The following is a 17,649-nucleotide window of genomic DNA, read 5'->3' on the forward strand; positions in this document are numbered from 1 at the left end:
TTTGGACAAAGCCTAGTTGACCGGTGGTTTAATTGACAGAATGACAGAATTACCCTCGTAGAGTGATCGCTATAGCAATCACGACGACCATGTAGACGAAGCCGGAACAGACGAAATATGCCGAGAGCATCCTGTCCCTTTCGCGCGAATACTGCAACAAATAGTTCACAAATAAATGGTTTCTTCTTTTTCGAAATCTTCGCGGATACATAGCGCTTTCTCAATTTTCTTATGAACAAAATCCTCGAATGTTATTCCGTTTAAATGACAATAGATTAGATCACTTTGATTTTGAGCGAGAACTCGATTTAACACGTACGGACGGCGTGCGCCACCGGTGGCTCACGCTCGAGTCTCCCGTCAGACGGCGTGTACCACCGGTGGCTCACGCTCGAATGTTCCATCGGACGGTGTGTACCAGCAAAAATGCAGTTAGTTTAGTGACCAGAATAATAGTTGAACGTTTAAATAATGGAAATTTAACGTACATTAATTGAAAAAAGTAGGATTTATTTAAACAAATAACCATTCAATGTTGCAAACTTATTAAAAACACGAATACGAGCACAGAAATAAAATAGCAGAACGTGCTAAAACGTGAACGTGTTAAAAAATAATGACAATAATAATAGTGAAAGAATAAAAGGAAGCCAAAGACGAACATAAAATGGCCTAATTTATTAGAATTATTGCACCATCTTACGGCAGTAAATTATTGAGAATCTTTTAGAGGAAAGATAAATTATTTTAGGAATTATAAATTAATACGATAATTCTTTCAAATAAATCGATCAACAGGAAGAGGACAAGAATTTGCATTTACCTTCCCTTCGACGTCAGGCAGACGAAAAGTTAGAACAAAGGGCGTGCAATATTCCGCTCTTAATCGATCTATGCTCCTGGCGTCGATTGCTCTCATCAGGTACTCGTTCACCTCGTCCTCCGGGTCCTTTTTCGCCTCGGTCGTCTCGCCAAACCCTAATCTGTCGCAGGATTAATAATCGATACAGAAAGGTCCGTACAAGAGAAACTTCTTACATTGGAAAACTGAAAATTCATAAATCAAACGTCCGTCACGACTTACGTTCTGAAAATTTTTCTTTCGATATCCCAACCCCTGGAAATTATATCGTACAATCGACCATTTCACACGATCCGTAGAAATATATTATTTAATATTTAAAAAATAACAAATGAATAAATAATGATATTTATTTAATATAATAAAATAAAAAAAAGTTAACTCATTAAAGATTCGAAACTTACGATTTCGGAATGTACGAAGCTTAGGAAAATCCACACGCGTTGGTCTAAAATTATTTTCACAAGGAAGGAAGAAAACACGAAAAGGGAGGAAGAAAAATGAAAAGAAACAATGAGCCAGTTACTTGTTCTGTTTTCCGTGTTGCGAGCCGTGTCCCATCACTCTCATCTCTTTCGATACGTTGCCATTCGCTGGCAGACCTTTCCTCAGCCCAGACGAGGGTAAGTTACCCTTATACGTGTCTCCAGGGACAATTAGGTAGGTTTTGATATCGTGCTCCTTCAGATACGCGTTTCTCTCACCCCCATGACCCTCTTCCACCTCATAGACACCATCAAGACAGTCGAGTGTTTCTTTCGTGATATGCACTCGTCTGTACAGAAATAATCGCAGCTCGTCATTTCCAACACGACGGTACAGTTCATCGATCGAGATTTTTGAAAAATAAATCACAACTTTCTGTTTATCGGTTTCTTTAATTCGCCATTTATCTCGCGGTTTTTAACGTTGTTAACGCATATACGTTTGTCACGTTATTAATTAATATCATTAGCAACTGAATTATCGATTTTAATTATGTTAAAATCATACTAGAGATCTCAGATGTTCAGCGACAAAGACAAAGATCGCGACACGAAATGCGGTGGAAAGAAGGGCAAGCGTATCTGGCACGAAAATTTTGCGGAGAGTGCTATAAACAAATGCTAAACAGTTAGGATGAAAAATTGCTAAGAATCGGACCAAAAAGGTGACCACCTATCGACCAGACTGTATCGATGAGCCACGTTTATGTTTAAAGTGTTTTAACACGGTACACCGTTAGATGCAAGATTTCTTCTCATTTTTTTTATCGATGTTCCAATAAAAATGTTTAAAAATGTATGTTTTATTTCAAAGTATCTTCTATTTATCGGTTATATTGAAGATGCCCTAACTGTGAATTTTCATTCAATTTTTACAATTGTAAGAAGTTGAAGCACCTCCGGTCACCAATACCAGTTAATATTAATTAATAGCCAACGCCAATGAAATTCTCCTGCAGCTGGTTTACATCGTCGTATCGCGATATTGAGATCAGAAGAAACAATTTTGTCTTAATATTCCCGCATTCTTCCCTTCATTCTCAGTAGAGAATTTTTATTATAAAAAGAGGGCGAAAGATTATGAAAATACATCGTAGACCGTGTCAGAAATTCGTTTCTTCGCTGAACGTTCGCTGAAACGCGAACGAGGCTTGTCACTTGGAAATTTCGCCCCGGAAGGAAAAAGAGAATAGGAGAGAAACTCGCCCCGGTATTCCGCCGCTTTCCATGTAGTTGGCCAGGGTGACGTCGTTGCTCCAGACGTCGAACTGCCACTTCCTCAAGCCAAGGACCCCGCAATGAACTCTGCCTGTGTGTATCCCCACTCTCATGTTCACGTTCACCGCACCAACCTCTCGATATAAACTGCAAAAGTTTATCGCCAAGTATATTGAGAATATCATCGCGATAATCCGATTTCGATTGATTTTTTCAAAATGAAATATTGCGATCTCTTACTGTTAATTAAAAAAAAAAAAAAAAAAAAAGAAGTATCCTTACAAAGGATAATTCGTTTCTTTAAGTAAATGCTGTGCAGGTTCGAATGAGAAATTATAGTATTGGTTTGGCAACTAAGTGGTTGCGGATTTTGTCGTTAGGTGGTATCGACAAAATGCGCGATCACTTAGTTGCCAACCCAATACATATAGAGTGTTCAAAAAGTTCTGACTTTTCCAAAATGGACAACTACGATCTGTAGCAACAGATGAGTCACAAAAGATTGTAATTACAGAGGGTGAATTATTTCATTGAAATTATTTGTGTAAAAATAAGAATGAGAAATTATACTATATACAAGGTGTTCCAAAAGTCCTCCAATCTAGACCACCAGCACGTCGGTGAAAGTTGGTTTAATGTATAAAAAAGACGGCGAGTAGAATTCTGTTTACAGTGAGAAATGAGTTAATTTTCAGTGAGAAATGGTGGTATGTAGGCTGCTTAAAATAAAAATTCTCTAAAGTCAGATCTCGTTGGAAGCTTGTTGAAAGTGAAAAGTTAATTACGTTTCTTGCGATTGTAATTCCAGTTATGGACTTCATTTTTCCTGCAAGTGGATTAAGCGTAGATATAATGGTAATAAATATGATAGATATGATGATGAAGATACGATGGTAAATTACGACGTACAGGGTGTTTGAAAAATTCCTCGGACGTTGAACGTACCATCAGAGATTCTCGTTAAAACTAAGCAGAGCTTTCCTCGTGTTTCTTAATCTCGTGACTACAGGCAGTTTCAAATTATACAGGTAGCTTGCATTTTCGTAGAATTATCGTTTAATAGCGTTTCCGTCGTATGATAGAAGAAATAGCGGGGCAGAAGAGAAGCAGGTTAGAGAGAGCGTTGTAAGAGCCGGAAACAGAGCAAACGAGTCAAAGTAGACCGTAGACTGTCGAGACGTGGATTCTCGTTATGAGACTGAAAAACATCCAGTCTTGTCAAAGGAATGATTTCCTTGGAGAATAAAAGGTTATTCGGAATGGTGGCCGTAGAAACGAACATGGTCACTCTCGAGGATTCTATAATGACGATTTATAACGAAACAAATCGTAAATTCTTTTCAGAACGAAGCTCTCAAAAGAAGCTCGTATTCTATCTATTTTCCTTATAAAATCAACTGCAGCGTAGAGATATTTCGAAGGATATACAGCGTGTAGTGTGTTTCGTAAGAGATATGCAAGCTTTTCCCTAAGGTTTAATTGCATTTCATTGCAAAAGAAATTCTCTCAACGATTTATTAACAATCTTCCCAAACATCTGTTTTTCCCATCTACTGAAAAGAGAATTTTATTGATAGTTTATATCGGCAATTTTTCTTAACACTTTACCGACCGGTAGCCGATTAATCGGTATTTTATCGCCGACGCTTACTGACCGATGGCCTATTAATCGGCTTTCTATCGCCGATAATCTTTCTCATTATTTGAACAATAATTTGTTATTTAGTACTAAGATACCTTGCACAGTTGCGTCAGTCGCGTTGCTTTGTAAGCTCCCACAGTTTTCTATTAATTTGAAAAATTTACCGTTCGCGATGAACGAAAAGAATGGTATTGGAGAGTCTAAACCGAAACAGAGGCGGCGCCAGGGAGAATCTGCGCCTGAGCTGCCGGTCGGACGTGCGTATGCTGTTGAACCGCTAGCGGTCGGTAAAGTGGTAACATTTAATTGGAATTTAAAATATGGTTGGCAACTAAGTGATTGCGGATTTTGTCAATACCACCTAATGGCAAAATCCGCAATCACTTAGTTGCCACGTGTTAAGTTGACGAAAAGGGAGAAGCGAAGAAGCTCGCGTGATAGGTCAGTTATTAAAGCTATTAAAAAGTCGGATGCACGTAGCAATTAATAGGACAAAAGACTCACGTAATGGCGCTAATCATGTCCAAACCCATTTCCACGCAACAACGAGCGTGATCTGGTCTCGGTTCCGGAAGTCCAGAGACACAGTAATAGCAGTCGCCGAGTAGTTTGATTCGAAGACAATGGTGCTCAGCCGCCAGCGTGTCGAAGCTAATGTAACAAACAGATTACAGAATTTCCATGCGAATGATTTCTCTTTTAATTCATAAATCTTCAATTTCCAAAGAAAACTAAAGCAAAGATTCGATTTAAGATTCGTTTTAATGTAAAATCAACAACTCGTATAGTCGTTTAACGAAACAACGAAAAATATCGCGAACAGTCTTGATACAAAATTTTAGTAAATTATTGATTAATCAAATTCTAATAAGAAAAAAAAATACATAGCATAGGAAAAGTAGAAAAATGTTAAAAATAAATATAAAATAGACTAACCAGGCAAACAGCTTATTTAACAGCCTGACGACTTCCTCGGCAGTGCACTGATCCGACAACGAAGTAAACCCGCAGATATCAGCGAACAGGATGCTAGAAAATACAACAAATGCAATATTATATATTCTTCGGTATTATATTCTAGTCGTTATTATATCAGCATGTTAATTGGAATTCGTAAGGGTAGTAGATGTCGTGCGACTTAACGAGCCTCGAGTGGCAGATACGCGTTACCGTAACGTATAATAGACGCGTATGTCAGCCTGGTGTATAATAGAGTTGGATGTTCAGCTGTTTCGTCTCACTGAATACACCGTGCCAGAATTATTCAGCCAGATACGAGTGTCTATTAATTTTCACATATTTTATTAGCAATCTGATACAGTAGCCTGTCGTATTACGCGAATTTTTATATATAAATATATATATATATATATTGGGTTGGCAACTAAGTGGTTGCGGATTTTGTCAATACCACCTAATGACAATATCCGCAATCACTTTCTTGCCAATCCAACAGGGGATTTTGTGTAACGCAATTAATTGTGTAGCACGTAATAGATTGTAAGGTAGAATAGGATTGATTTGAACAGATAGTTGTCTTTCTTTCTAAGAGATCCCAAGGAACTGGTTTCAGTAGATTTCTATTTTCAATGACTGAAGAGTGGATATTGGCATTGTCTGAATACTACACAGTAGAAGAAGAGTGGTTTGAACAGACAGGCTTTTCTTCCTTTGGCAAAAGGAATTAGGCTTCGGTAAATTTTTGATTGAAACGTCTGAGATGTTAATACAATTAGTCTAATATATAGTGCAACGTAATTGGTTTCCAGAGACAGACGTCTTTCTGTGGATGAAGGAACTAGCTTGGTACAAGGTTTATTTTAAATAATCGACGGGTAAACGTTTAACGAGTTGAGTACTGTATAGTAGAATGTGAGTGATTTGGTCAAACATGTTCTCTTTTTTTGAATAGGAAACGGTGTTGTTTGGTGGATTTTTATGTTAAATTATTACGCAATGAATACAGCGATCTGTTTATTATGCAGTAGAATATGAATGAGGTCTGTAAATAGGTTTCTTTTAAAGAAGAAGAACGGCACCGTAGAATATGGTTAATTCTTACAGAAAGAATCCCTTGTCTTGGAAAAACTGATTGAATTCGATGAATTTGTAATGGAATACATTTATTTAATGTATCGTACTTTAAACAAACTTCCTCCTTTGAAAAGAAAGATTTAAACTCGGTAAATTACACGGAGTATTATTAATGAAGACTTCAGTTACCAACTTTACGGGAAAATTGACCAAATTTCTTTTGGAATATCTTAATTTTCCAGACAGAAGTCTCAAACCTCCAAACAAAAGCTCTCAAACCTTCAAACAAAAGCTCTCAAACCTTCAAACTTTGAAACAAAAACTCTGAAACCTTCAAACAAAGGCTCTCAAACCTTCAAACAAAAGCTCCTAAACTTTCAAACAAAAACTCTCAAACCTTCAAACAAAAAGTTTCAAACCTCTGACCGAACTATCTCAAACCTCCAAACATGCAATTCGAATTTCATCGAACTTAAATGTCCAAAAGGCAGTCAAACTGTGCAAAAGCTATCGTTAACCACGATCAACCTGAACTTTATAACGACGCTAAATCTCGGAGATATTTTTTTCTTTTTCTCTTCTTTCTTTCTTTCTTTTTTTTTTGATATCTTCGCGTCTGGATACTCGAGGCATTACTCACCTGACGTTCTCGTGCCTTTGAATGTAAATTTTGTGAAACATGGTATCTTTCGGCTTCCCTGCGATGTCTGCCTTCATCTCCATGGCTACGTGGCGTGGTAACACGCTCAATAGAAGCCGTTCCTGCAAAAAAATCAGAGAAAATTCGTCGTCGTTCATCGCGTACAACCTCTCGTCTACGACGTTCGAACAGCAAAGAGCAAGGGGAATGCAATTTCCTCGCATCGCACGGAAATTCATGGTCTCGTCCTCGCATACTTCGCGTAAATATCCCATGGGATTGCCAGATTAGAACCATTTTTTCCCTACAATTTTCTACCTTTAACAGCTGTTTGAATATATCCATTTCCGGTATCATCGGTCGTGCAATTGGAGAAATTAAAAATTATAAATATGAAAGACGTAGAAAATATTCTTTCTGAAATATTGTACACTATGTGTACATCATAACGTAATTTACGTCATCCTAATTGCAAGTTATTAATATTATTGGCTTGGCAAATAAGTGATTGCAGATCTTATCATTACCACCTAATGACAAAATCCGCAATCACTTAGTTGCCAACCCAATAGATATTATTACGAACGAACGATGCAAATCTTGCAACGAAACTGAAAGTTTACTTAAAGAGGAGAAGAGAACAGGTTGCTGGATCAGAATATTCGCCGTTTCTATAACTTCGAGTCATCAGGCAAACGCTGTATTCTACGTATCAAGTGATTTCTGTATCTCATCTACGCTAATTAACAGAGAGTATCAGATAAGATGCAGTTTAACATTTTCACGCAGCAAATTCATAGTTCTTCTTTGTCAGTGTCCTGATCATTCGATCTAGTCCAAAGATACAACACTTTTCTGTGATTTTCTGCACTCGTAAGGTGCCTAAGCCTAACAGATGGCTTGTGAAGCAACGACAAATTTTTCGTTTGAAATACACTGGGAGTTTCAGTGAAAAATTTGGATTATTCGTTCATTCACCTAACTGATCCTACCAAGCACGTTCAAATGACCGGTTTCAAAATTTTATTAAAAATCGTACGTTGTTTCTTTCGTTCGTCTAATTGTGTAGATTCCCATATCGTCTGATTAGTCAGTTTCTCAATTTTTGTCGATGTAAAAATCTACATAAAATTGGCTGAATGAAAGAAACAACGATGAATGTAGAATTTTGAATAAAATTTTGAAACCGGTCAATCGACTGGTGAAGCATCTGGTGAAGTTAGTGCTAAATATATGGCAAGGGAACTCTTGTAATTTGTAAACTCATAGATTGTAATAGAATTTTTGAAATTGCAATCATGGACAGGTCGCTAATGAAATTTCTCGTATCCCAGGCTATCGAACGAATTGTTTCGGAGAATTCAGCGTTGTAACTTGATTGGCAAATGGAACACAGCTGGTTCGACGTCTCGATTTGCCGCTATTAACAGCAACTATTTTGAATTCCTCTTGGTACTCCTGCCAGCTGGTTAGTTAACCACGTTACGTGGAATCTTGCGGCGCTTCTAATAAATCTGCGCAACCCACACACCTAATCGCACGTCATTGAAACCTTTGAGCTACAATGCGAACACTGTCAAATTCGAATTTTGCTTGTCGAGACATTCACTCTTCTTCCATTTCACTCTTCCATTTCCATCTATTTCCTAAGCTCAAAATTCCAGCTACTCTCCCATGTTTCGATTTTTCATTTCTTTGCCTTCCAGTCTACTTGATCTTCCCTATTTTCCAATTTCCTGCCTCCATTCCTTGCATTTCGCAGTTTTAGTTTCTCAATCTTCTCTCTCTCCAAATTTGTCATACTGCTCCGCTTTTGCAATGTTTCAACTCAGTTCCCTTTTTCAATTCCTCCAACCTCTGCTTATCCACATCCAACCTTCTGTTCCTCGACTTTCTAGCTTCCAATCTTTTGTCAGACTTGTCACTCGCAATAATTCAAATTTAGCAGCGACAGTAACCCGTAGATTTTAGAATGTTTTTTGTTAAAGAATGCGCGCATGTATATTTATTTATCCAGCTGTATGGTCTACAGAAATTGCACTTGGTTTTACATGTCTAAACGTAAGCAGAGCTAAAACTCAGATTGGCTGTCTATCTCTTTATCTCTAAATATTTTAATAAACTTTCTCCCCACTGACGATTTACACCACTTTCATCATCACCGGCACATGTTCCCACCCTCGTCGAGGATCTCCCCCATGTTCAAACTCGTTCTACCTGTCGCGTCCCATCCCTTGCCACGAAAGCTCGCATAATTTACGCGACCGACAAATACCAAAATGAGGCTGCTGATATTGTTGCGAGGAAGCCGGTCGTCAGCTGTTTTTTTCGCTAGGTGTGATCGAACGATTCCATTGGGATGTTTCCTTTTACCAGGTGATCCTCCCGTTCGTCGAAGCATCTCGCTCATTTCATACAAGCTATGAAATATTCAGGTCCGATCGTTACTTAGTCTGGTTTCTCTTGTTACCAAGCGCACGGATACTGTACGCGTCGTGGAATCTGAAATTACAGCGGCCCCTCACCGCGACTAATTTCACGCCGTATAAATCGATCGGCTTCTCTGCACACAACAGGTTGCGCGCACCTGTGCTGTGTCACGTGCGATCACCTATCGTTCGTGATCGGCCAATATACACGACCTCTTGGCCGCTATTTCCTATTGCAAGTCACGTAACGCTACCTTCCATTTCATTCTGACCAGGTGTTCGGCTAGTTCCATTCCTTTGTCGCCTCGCCGTATTGGATTTCCTGCATTCTCATTAGACTTCTCCATTGCTTGATATCCTCAGTTGATTAAAATTTCCAATCGAGATCAATTCTTCTTGTTCCTCTGAACGGTTTATCGGAGCAACTTGTAGCTTCGGACAGCTACACGGCCAGCTGTCTCTGACGAGTATACTCGTCATGAACAAGTGGCAATACTTTGCGTTATGACGAATATACTCGTTTGGAAATGATAACAGTATTTTGTATTATGACGAATATACTCGTCGCGAAGTGATGACAGTATTTTGTATTATGACGAATATACTCGTCGTGAAGTAATGGCAATATTTTGTGTCACGACGAGTATACTCGTCATGAAGAAGTGGCAGTATTTTGCGTTATGACGAATATACTCGTCATGAAGTGAGGGCAGTATTTTGTATTACGACGAGTATACTCGTCATGAAGAAGTAGCAGTACTTCGCGTTCTGATGAATATACTCGTCGTGAAGTGATGGCGGTGTTTTGTGTCACGACGAGTATACTCGTCATGAGTGAAAAGTAGTTAGAATCTGTTGTTTAAACTGCAGTTTAGCAATTACAGTAAATCGCGCTGATAAAATTAAAAAATAATGTAATTCTGTGTTATAACAGCCGCACATACTCCATGTTTGACGAGTATACTCGTCATCTGTCGTATTTAAAGTATTCGCACGCTCTTTAGAATAAAAAAATTTTCTTTAAAATTGGACCGAACGGCAGGAGCTCTTTTTCGAAATGTCAGAGGAATCAACATGCTAAATTTTTGTTACGCGTCGTCTGGTAAATTAGGCTTTCTGACTCCTCGAAAAAAGCTCGAATCGTTTGATCCAATTCTTAAAAAATTGTTCTGTTTTTAAGAGTATGCGAATATCTTCTACATTCCGTGTAGATGGAACGTGTAATGAAAAACATATTTCATAGAACATTTAGAGTCTGACTTTTTAATTTTCTCGGAAAGAAATTCCATCTTGAACGCGATATATCTTGTTGCGAGAGTGCTATGAAAGAACTTGTCGACGATGGTTGCCGGTTTAGCAGCGTATCGGAGCATCGTGCCGAAACTGCATACCACGGAACCATAAATTCCATCGGTATACGCGAAACTCATGCAAACTGGCAGCCTTAATATAAGAAAAATAAGGGAAACCAGGCAGTTCTAAGCAACAACGATCACGCATTGCGCTCGTTCAGGCCAGAAATGACCCGCTGTTAGCCACGTGAAACTGTGTTAGAATTCACAGAAGTGCAATTATTTTCTTCGTGAATCGGTTGATCGTTCGAACAAAAATACTGTCAATTCGAAGATACGTAGAACTTGACCTTTTCCAATGTTTTCTCCATGGTGAAATAACACCGTGACAAATTTCTCCATCGTAAAACACCTTACTACCTTCCTGTGGTTATTTGCTTGCAAGCTAAACTTTTGTTGCGATGAAAATTTGAAAAATTGGATATTGGACGTTTGGAAGACGCAACGTCGAAAGTTAAAACTGGAAAAGCGAAAATTGGAGAAGTTGATAGGCGAAATTTGTAAATTAAAATTTGAGAAGTTACAAAATTGAAAATTGAAATGGCAAACACGAGAATCAACGAGTCAAAAAGTTTGCAAAATCGTAAACTCGAAGCGGGAAATTTGAACGATAGAAATTGTGGGAAATTAAACAAATTCATTCTTCGATCATTTCTAATCGAAGTCAACCAAATTCGTATGCGTTGCAATAATATACGCACGATGTCTCTGTACATACGTAGCCTTCTTGGCAAAAATTCTCACAGTATCACCAATCACCCGAAAGGAAAACAGAAAGGACAATTAATGTTGCAATCAAACTTTCCAATTGAAGTATTGAAATAGGAAAAACAACCGGTCTGACTTTAGTACTTTAGCAGGCGAGATTGAACAGCCTTCACTTGGTCATCGGTATGCTTTAATTTCGTGCTGATGGAAGCTCTTCGCGAACAAACAAAATTTCATCTCGTTACGAAGAAAGTAATTCGGTTCCGTTGATGAAAATAGCGCAAATCGATCTTCTATTTCATCTGTCTTCTCCACCAGTTTTCCTATTCTGTTTGTATCGTGGTATAAGTATAAACCGAGGAAAACTCGATGTTGCACCGCAATGCTAGACCTATAAATACGTAACAACACTACTATCGATACAAATTTGTTTTTCAGGGTATTTGTTCGTTGTAGCCATCCAAATTGTGCCGATTCTTCATATCATGAAAAACGATGGAGATATTCAGGTAGCTTCCTTTAGCTGAGACAACATGTATGCTAATCGATTAGGTTCAAGTACTTATCAAGTTCCTTATGCTTGTCATAGCCACTGTACGATATCTTTTAAGTTACTTTAGATACACTGTGTGTATCATGAAACTGAGGAACCGAAGGAAAGTTAGCTTAGAATGTTTCCATCTTGAAAAGATTTTTGATGAACGTTTTTTGTGCAGCAGAGAATGCTACTACCTCCACAGAGAATGTTATGTTCCTTTGTAACGTTAATAAGTGTTAATAAGTAAGTTTGGAAGCACTATGTGTGCCAAAGAACTCTGGAATTTTAAAGAAAACTAGGTTAGGATTTTGCTACCTTAGAAAATTCCTGGGTGAAAAATTTAATTGGAAAAGAGAATAATACTACGCACATTTGTAGTACTGGTAAGTTTGAAGAAAGTACTACGTCTATCATAGAACTGAAGAATTTTAGAATAAGCTAGGTTAGGATTTTGCTACCTTAGAATATTCCTTGATAAAAAATTTAATTGGAAAAGAGAATAATACTACGCACATTTGTAGTATTGGTAAGTTTGAAGGAGGTACTACGTCTGTCATAGAACTGAAGAATTTCAGAAAAAGCTAGGTTAGGATTTTGCTACCTTAGAATATTCTTTGATAAAAAATTTAATTGGAAAAGAGAATAATACTACGCACATTTGTAATATTGGTAAGTTTGAAGAAAGTACTACGTCTGTCATAGAACTGAAGAATTTCAGAAAAAGCTAGGTTAGGATTTTGCTACCTTAGAATATTCCTTGATAAAAAATTTAATTGGAAAAGAGAATAATACTACGCACATTTGTAGTATTGCTAAGTTTAAAGCAAGTATTACTACGTGTACATAGGATTGAAAAACTTAGAATTAAAAAAGTTAGAATTGGATTAGGAATTAGGTTAGAATTTTGATATCTCAGAAAGCTAGCGTGAACGTTCTTTTTACGTAGGAAATTTCTAGCGATACAGCGTGAATTTGACAAAATTGTACAAATTCAAATTGAGAACGTGTTTGTTAGAGGCAATATATCGAGCGAATGAAGCCAAGGACCGTGTGCTTGATAAACAAGAGAGCTACTAGGACAGTGGTGGATTATTATCGCGTCAGGTCACGGATACCTGATTAAAGCATACAATGAACCTGGTCACGGCTACAATGTCCACTGGAATTATAACCGATCTCCGATAAACCATTATCTTTAGCAGACTTCCGTCAGTTGCCAGCTATTATTTCGCCTAGCTGCTAAAAATAATCTACCTGTTGTTAGGTTAACTACCTCAGAAATTAGAACCTTTGCCTCTCCCAACGAGTTAAGTCAATTACCTTTAATTAAAGTTGAAATGTATCGAAGATAACTAGCTGTTGATAATTCTTGAAATTTCGTTTAGCAGATAAAAACGACAAGTCTGATTTGAAACTAGTTACTCGTTTTAATATTTCTTTATAGATTTTTTTAAATAGGTTTGTTCGTAACGAGGTTAGGTCGTTCAATTGTATTCGTTAAGACGTGAACTTGCATAAAAATCAGCAATCTACTTATCGCCTTTTCGTTTCGAATTTTCACGTGGTTTAAACGAAGACCAACTTGGTCGATAAATTATTGAACAATTATTTTCCTTTAGTCTACTAAAATCATAGTAAATTAGAAAATGTCGGGTAAATAGTTTGGTATGCGTGGCTGATGATGATGATATTAATAAACAATTAGCGAAGTACATTAATTATCGAGGTGCACAGGCAGCAACAGGGCAGGTTTAATCATTAGAATTTCGTTAGTTTGCTCGATCGAACTGGCTCTGATTAAACTCGTTATTAGTAACTAGCCGATTTCCCAACCTGGTAATTTTAATGTTCCCCTTAGAATACTAAATATCGGCGTAATTGAGCAGCAATTAACGTTACTTAACGTAACGCAATTACAAAAAATTATATCCCGCATCATTTTTGTTTTCATTTCTTTGTTGTCCTATCTTTTTAATCTGTTGTCGGTTCTCTAATTTTGTATCGTGAATTTGCTGGATTTTTCGCACGGATAAATTTACAAATAGAGAAGCTTGTTTCTCGCGTAAAAAATTCGGAATTGTGTTTCGCACGATGTTCCGGAGGTGGAACGTTTAAAAATATGTAAAACAGAGATTTTATTCGCGAACATTTCCCGTGTACTCCGCGTGATGCAGCTCTTTGTCAAAAAACGATTTTCGTTAAAACAAGAGATAAAAGGTTCGCTGGCGTTATGCGAATATTGTAATAATATGGTGCATTGTGTTGTGGACATTGTATTAAATACTTCGCTGCGCGTTATTAACAAGTTAATCCTCGGTTAAATAGCATCGTTTCACAGCACATTGAAAGGTATTTGAATTTTAAAAATATACCTTCCTTGTCCACAAAGAAAAATTAGGTAACGTTTGCCTGAATGAACAATTCGGATAAAAGAACTTATATTTGGCAAATATCGAGAAATAGGTAAATTTAGGTGAACCTTAAATTAGACGTATTTCAAAGCTAAGTAGATTAAGTAAAATTACAAATTTTCGATCATTAGAAACCCGAAGCTCCATTATCAGAAACTCGATCAACTTCTAATTGGATAAATCAAGAAATTATGGAAACTTGCAAAATTGGCAATTTCCCAATTAAAGAAATTATCAAGCTGAGCAAGTTTACAATTTGATAAAATTCCAATTAAATTTCTAAACTAGGTACGTCCTTAATTCAGATAAATTTTCAGATTGGACGAGCAGATTTTTAATTTGTTAAATTCTGAAAAACTCTACAGCCATTGATATACTAAATTCACGAGAAATTATAGTTCCCTCCGCTGATGGAGCTGCGATTTCTATCGTTGCGTATAAAAGTGTGACGCTTTGTCTGCACGGTCGAAGAAAGATGGAATTTCATAAAATTTCGCGTACGATACCTGTTGCTGATTTTCTCTCTGTGTAGTCAATCGAGCTTCGACGCATTGCCTGGTTTCCAGGAAGGCTTGCCTCTGTGCCAGTTCGCGGGGATGATGCGTCAAAACGCCTGCCATATTTGTCCCACCCACTACCACGATAGAGCTTAACAGCTGAAATAGAAAATTGAACATTCTATAGATATTTATAGTTTATAACGTCGAAATTTCCAAGCTTTTAACTACGTCTGTTGTATACTAAGCTATACATATACCCGCTATCTAATAAGCTCTTACGTCTGCTCGAAAATTTGTTTGCCAGTGATGAGCAGAAAGATTCGTAGTAAACGAGGCAACTGTAAATTAAGCGCTTTCTCGGAGTATTGCGTTGGCAACTAAGTGATTGCGGATTTTGTCATTAGGTGGTAATGAGAAAATCTGCAATCACTTAGTTGCCAACCCAATAGATTGACAGACTGGAATTATTTGTAGATAATTAAAACGTAAGACTTGGAACGTAAGTACCGAAGCAATTTAAATGGAAGTCTGAAAAATTGTGAGGGAAAATTGCGAATGAACTGTTAGTAAATATTTTATAGGTAATATTAATTAAGGATATCGAATGTGTCGCAGGAAAATTGACAATGTCGATGTAGTGATATATTTCTTCATTTTGTATTAAATATATTGAGGTGTAAGTGTGTTGTCCGTGATAATTGTGGCTGCTGGCTGTAGATGCCACTCTGTTGGAATATTGCTGTATTTTTCTTCTCATTTAAGAATCGTGGAAGAAAATCGGACCACGGGTGCCGAGATTTGAACCCGGGTCCCGAACGTTCGTAACCTAAACCGCTAACCACTGCGTTGCCGTCGTCCGACTCTAGTTAGTGTCGAGTGGTGGTATTTGTGTTGTCGAGTGCCACCACAATATGATGTTCTAATTAAATAATTAGATATATAATTATACTGTTGCAGCGGCACATGAGTCAACGGAGGATTCAAATCCGAGTGACTCATATTCCTGTGCCTTGGTGCGTCAACATTGCTATGATTTGCTAGTTTAAGAAGTATTGGGTTGGCAACTAAGTAATTGCGGATTTTGTCAATACCATCCAATGACAAAATCTGCAATCACTTAGTTGCCAACCCAATAATATACACTGACCATTACAATTTTGTCACTCGTCCCTTGAATAAACTAACATGTTCAGTAGTACTGCACTGTTATGCAACATGCTGACGACGACAAAACGCAATATACGTTCGCTTCTCAATTGGTGCTTTCCGAGAGATTTTCAATTTTATTGGACAGAAGTAGATTCTCTACAGACAGTGAGAATAAGCCGATTAAGAGGTTCGACATAGTCGAAGGGGCAATTTCAACAGCGGATTAGGAGATTGTAAGAGTGGGATCAAGTGTGCAGCTAGAAAGGGGTTCTACAGATAGAGAGGCCGCTATCAATCCTTCCTTAAAACGTTTAGTTGATTCTCTTAAATGGAACACGAACTCGATACGATTGAAACGCGAGTCATTCGATCGATCAAGAATTTACACTTTTCCAAATCAAACACTGTCGAGTTTTGTTCGACAAGTCTGAGTACTCTCTTGAGTACATGTATTTATATATTGAGTTCTTGTTTATAAGTTGGGTTTAGTTTATATATTTATGCAACTAAATGATTGCGGATTTTGTCAGTACCATCTAATGGCAAAATCCGCAATCATTTAGTTGCCAATAAATAGATATATAGTGCAGTAGAAATTTAGATATATTAATACGAATAAAAAATAAATATACGCAATCTAGTGCTTAGACGCGAGTACAATTTTGCAAAGATGCGAATAAATATTTGCATCTAAGATTTTAGACATCACCGAAATTAATTAATTGTTGCGTAGGAAATCGAAAATTTATATAATCTAGGACCTACACGCAGTGTCTGTCGATATAATAAAGATAAAGTGTCGATAAAATTCGTATTGATATAATCTAGGCTCTAGAAACAGTTGGAATTTTCCGAAAATCTCAATAAATTTTCGCCAAATGAGACGGAAATTTAAATAACGTAGAATTTAAAAACAGCTGAAATATTATTAAATTTTAGCGAGTCTACAAATTTATATGGTACAGATCTTCGAAACAGCCGAGATTCTACGAAAGTCTCGAAGAATTTTTGCCTAGCAAATACCATATTTGCTATGTGAAATTTTATATCTGTTAGGATCTAAAGTTTAGACATACTGCGACGTTTACTTTGCTCTTCAGAAACTCTTTAGAAGAGAAATTTCTGCTTAGCGAGTTGAAAATGTCGAGAATAGACTCTAGACACAGTTGGAATCTCACGAACATCTCGACAAATTTTTTCCTGGCAAATGGAAAATTTCTATAATCGAGGCTTTAAAATTTAACAAAGATCCCCTTAAACTTTTATCCAGCTTCCATTTTTATCCATTGGAAATTTCTCAAACATGTCTAATAAACTTTCTTCGTGGTAAATTTGTGCAATCAAGACCATTAGACACAGTCCAAATTTCACCAACATCTTGACAAATTGTTGCTTCGTTGGTGTAAAATCTATACGCTCTAGACGTTTCTTTACACAGTGGAAAACTTATACACCGTCGAAATACAAAAGCAAATTTGACCAGAATCTCCATAAATTTCTTCCTAACAAATTCAAAATGTCCAGTCTATAAACACCATCCTAATTTCGAGGAAACTTCGCTACTCTTTTCCCTGCCGTGTATGTATATGATAATAAAGGCAAGTTCACATCGAAATGGAAATCTAAAGGAAACACCACAAGTGGCCAACGCCTGTGCCGAAGCTTTGGGATACATCAAAGA

At 37.3% G+C, this 17,649-nt stretch overlaps 1 protein-coding gene across 3 annotated transcripts in view; it reads right to left on the minus strand.

Moving 5' to 3' along the window:
- The window catches only part of LOC100645307 (adenylate cyclase type 6), a 93,570-nt gene that overhangs the window by 8,598 nt on the left and 67,323 nt on the right, over window positions 1-17,649 (minus strand). For all 3 annotated transcript variants that reach the window (XM_003403168.4, XM_048413421.1, XM_048413422.1), the window contains 8 exons: window positions 14,826-14,975; window positions 6,882-7,003; window positions 5,144-5,236; window positions 4,712-4,858; window positions 2,554-2,712; window positions 1,389-1,637; window positions 824-983; window positions 54-151 (listed from right to left, as the gene is read on the minus strand). In XM_003403168.4, the coding sequence (XP_003403216.2) occupies window positions 54-151; window positions 824-983; window positions 1,389-1,637; window positions 2,554-2,712; window positions 4,712-4,858; window positions 5,144-5,236; window positions 6,882-7,003; window positions 14,826-14,975 (1,178 nt within the window). The remainder of the gene's footprint in view (window positions 1-53; window positions 152-823; window positions 984-1,388; window positions 1,638-2,553; window positions 2,713-4,711; window positions 4,859-5,143; window positions 5,237-6,881; window positions 7,004-14,825; window positions 14,976-17,649) is intronic.

This window comes from Bombus terrestris, chromosome 16, assembly GCF_910591885.1.
Source record: "Bombus terrestris chromosome 16, iyBomTerr1.2, whole genome shotgun sequence".
Lineage (NCBI taxonomy): Eukaryota > Metazoa > Arthropoda > Insecta > Hymenoptera > Apidae > Bombus > Bombus terrestris.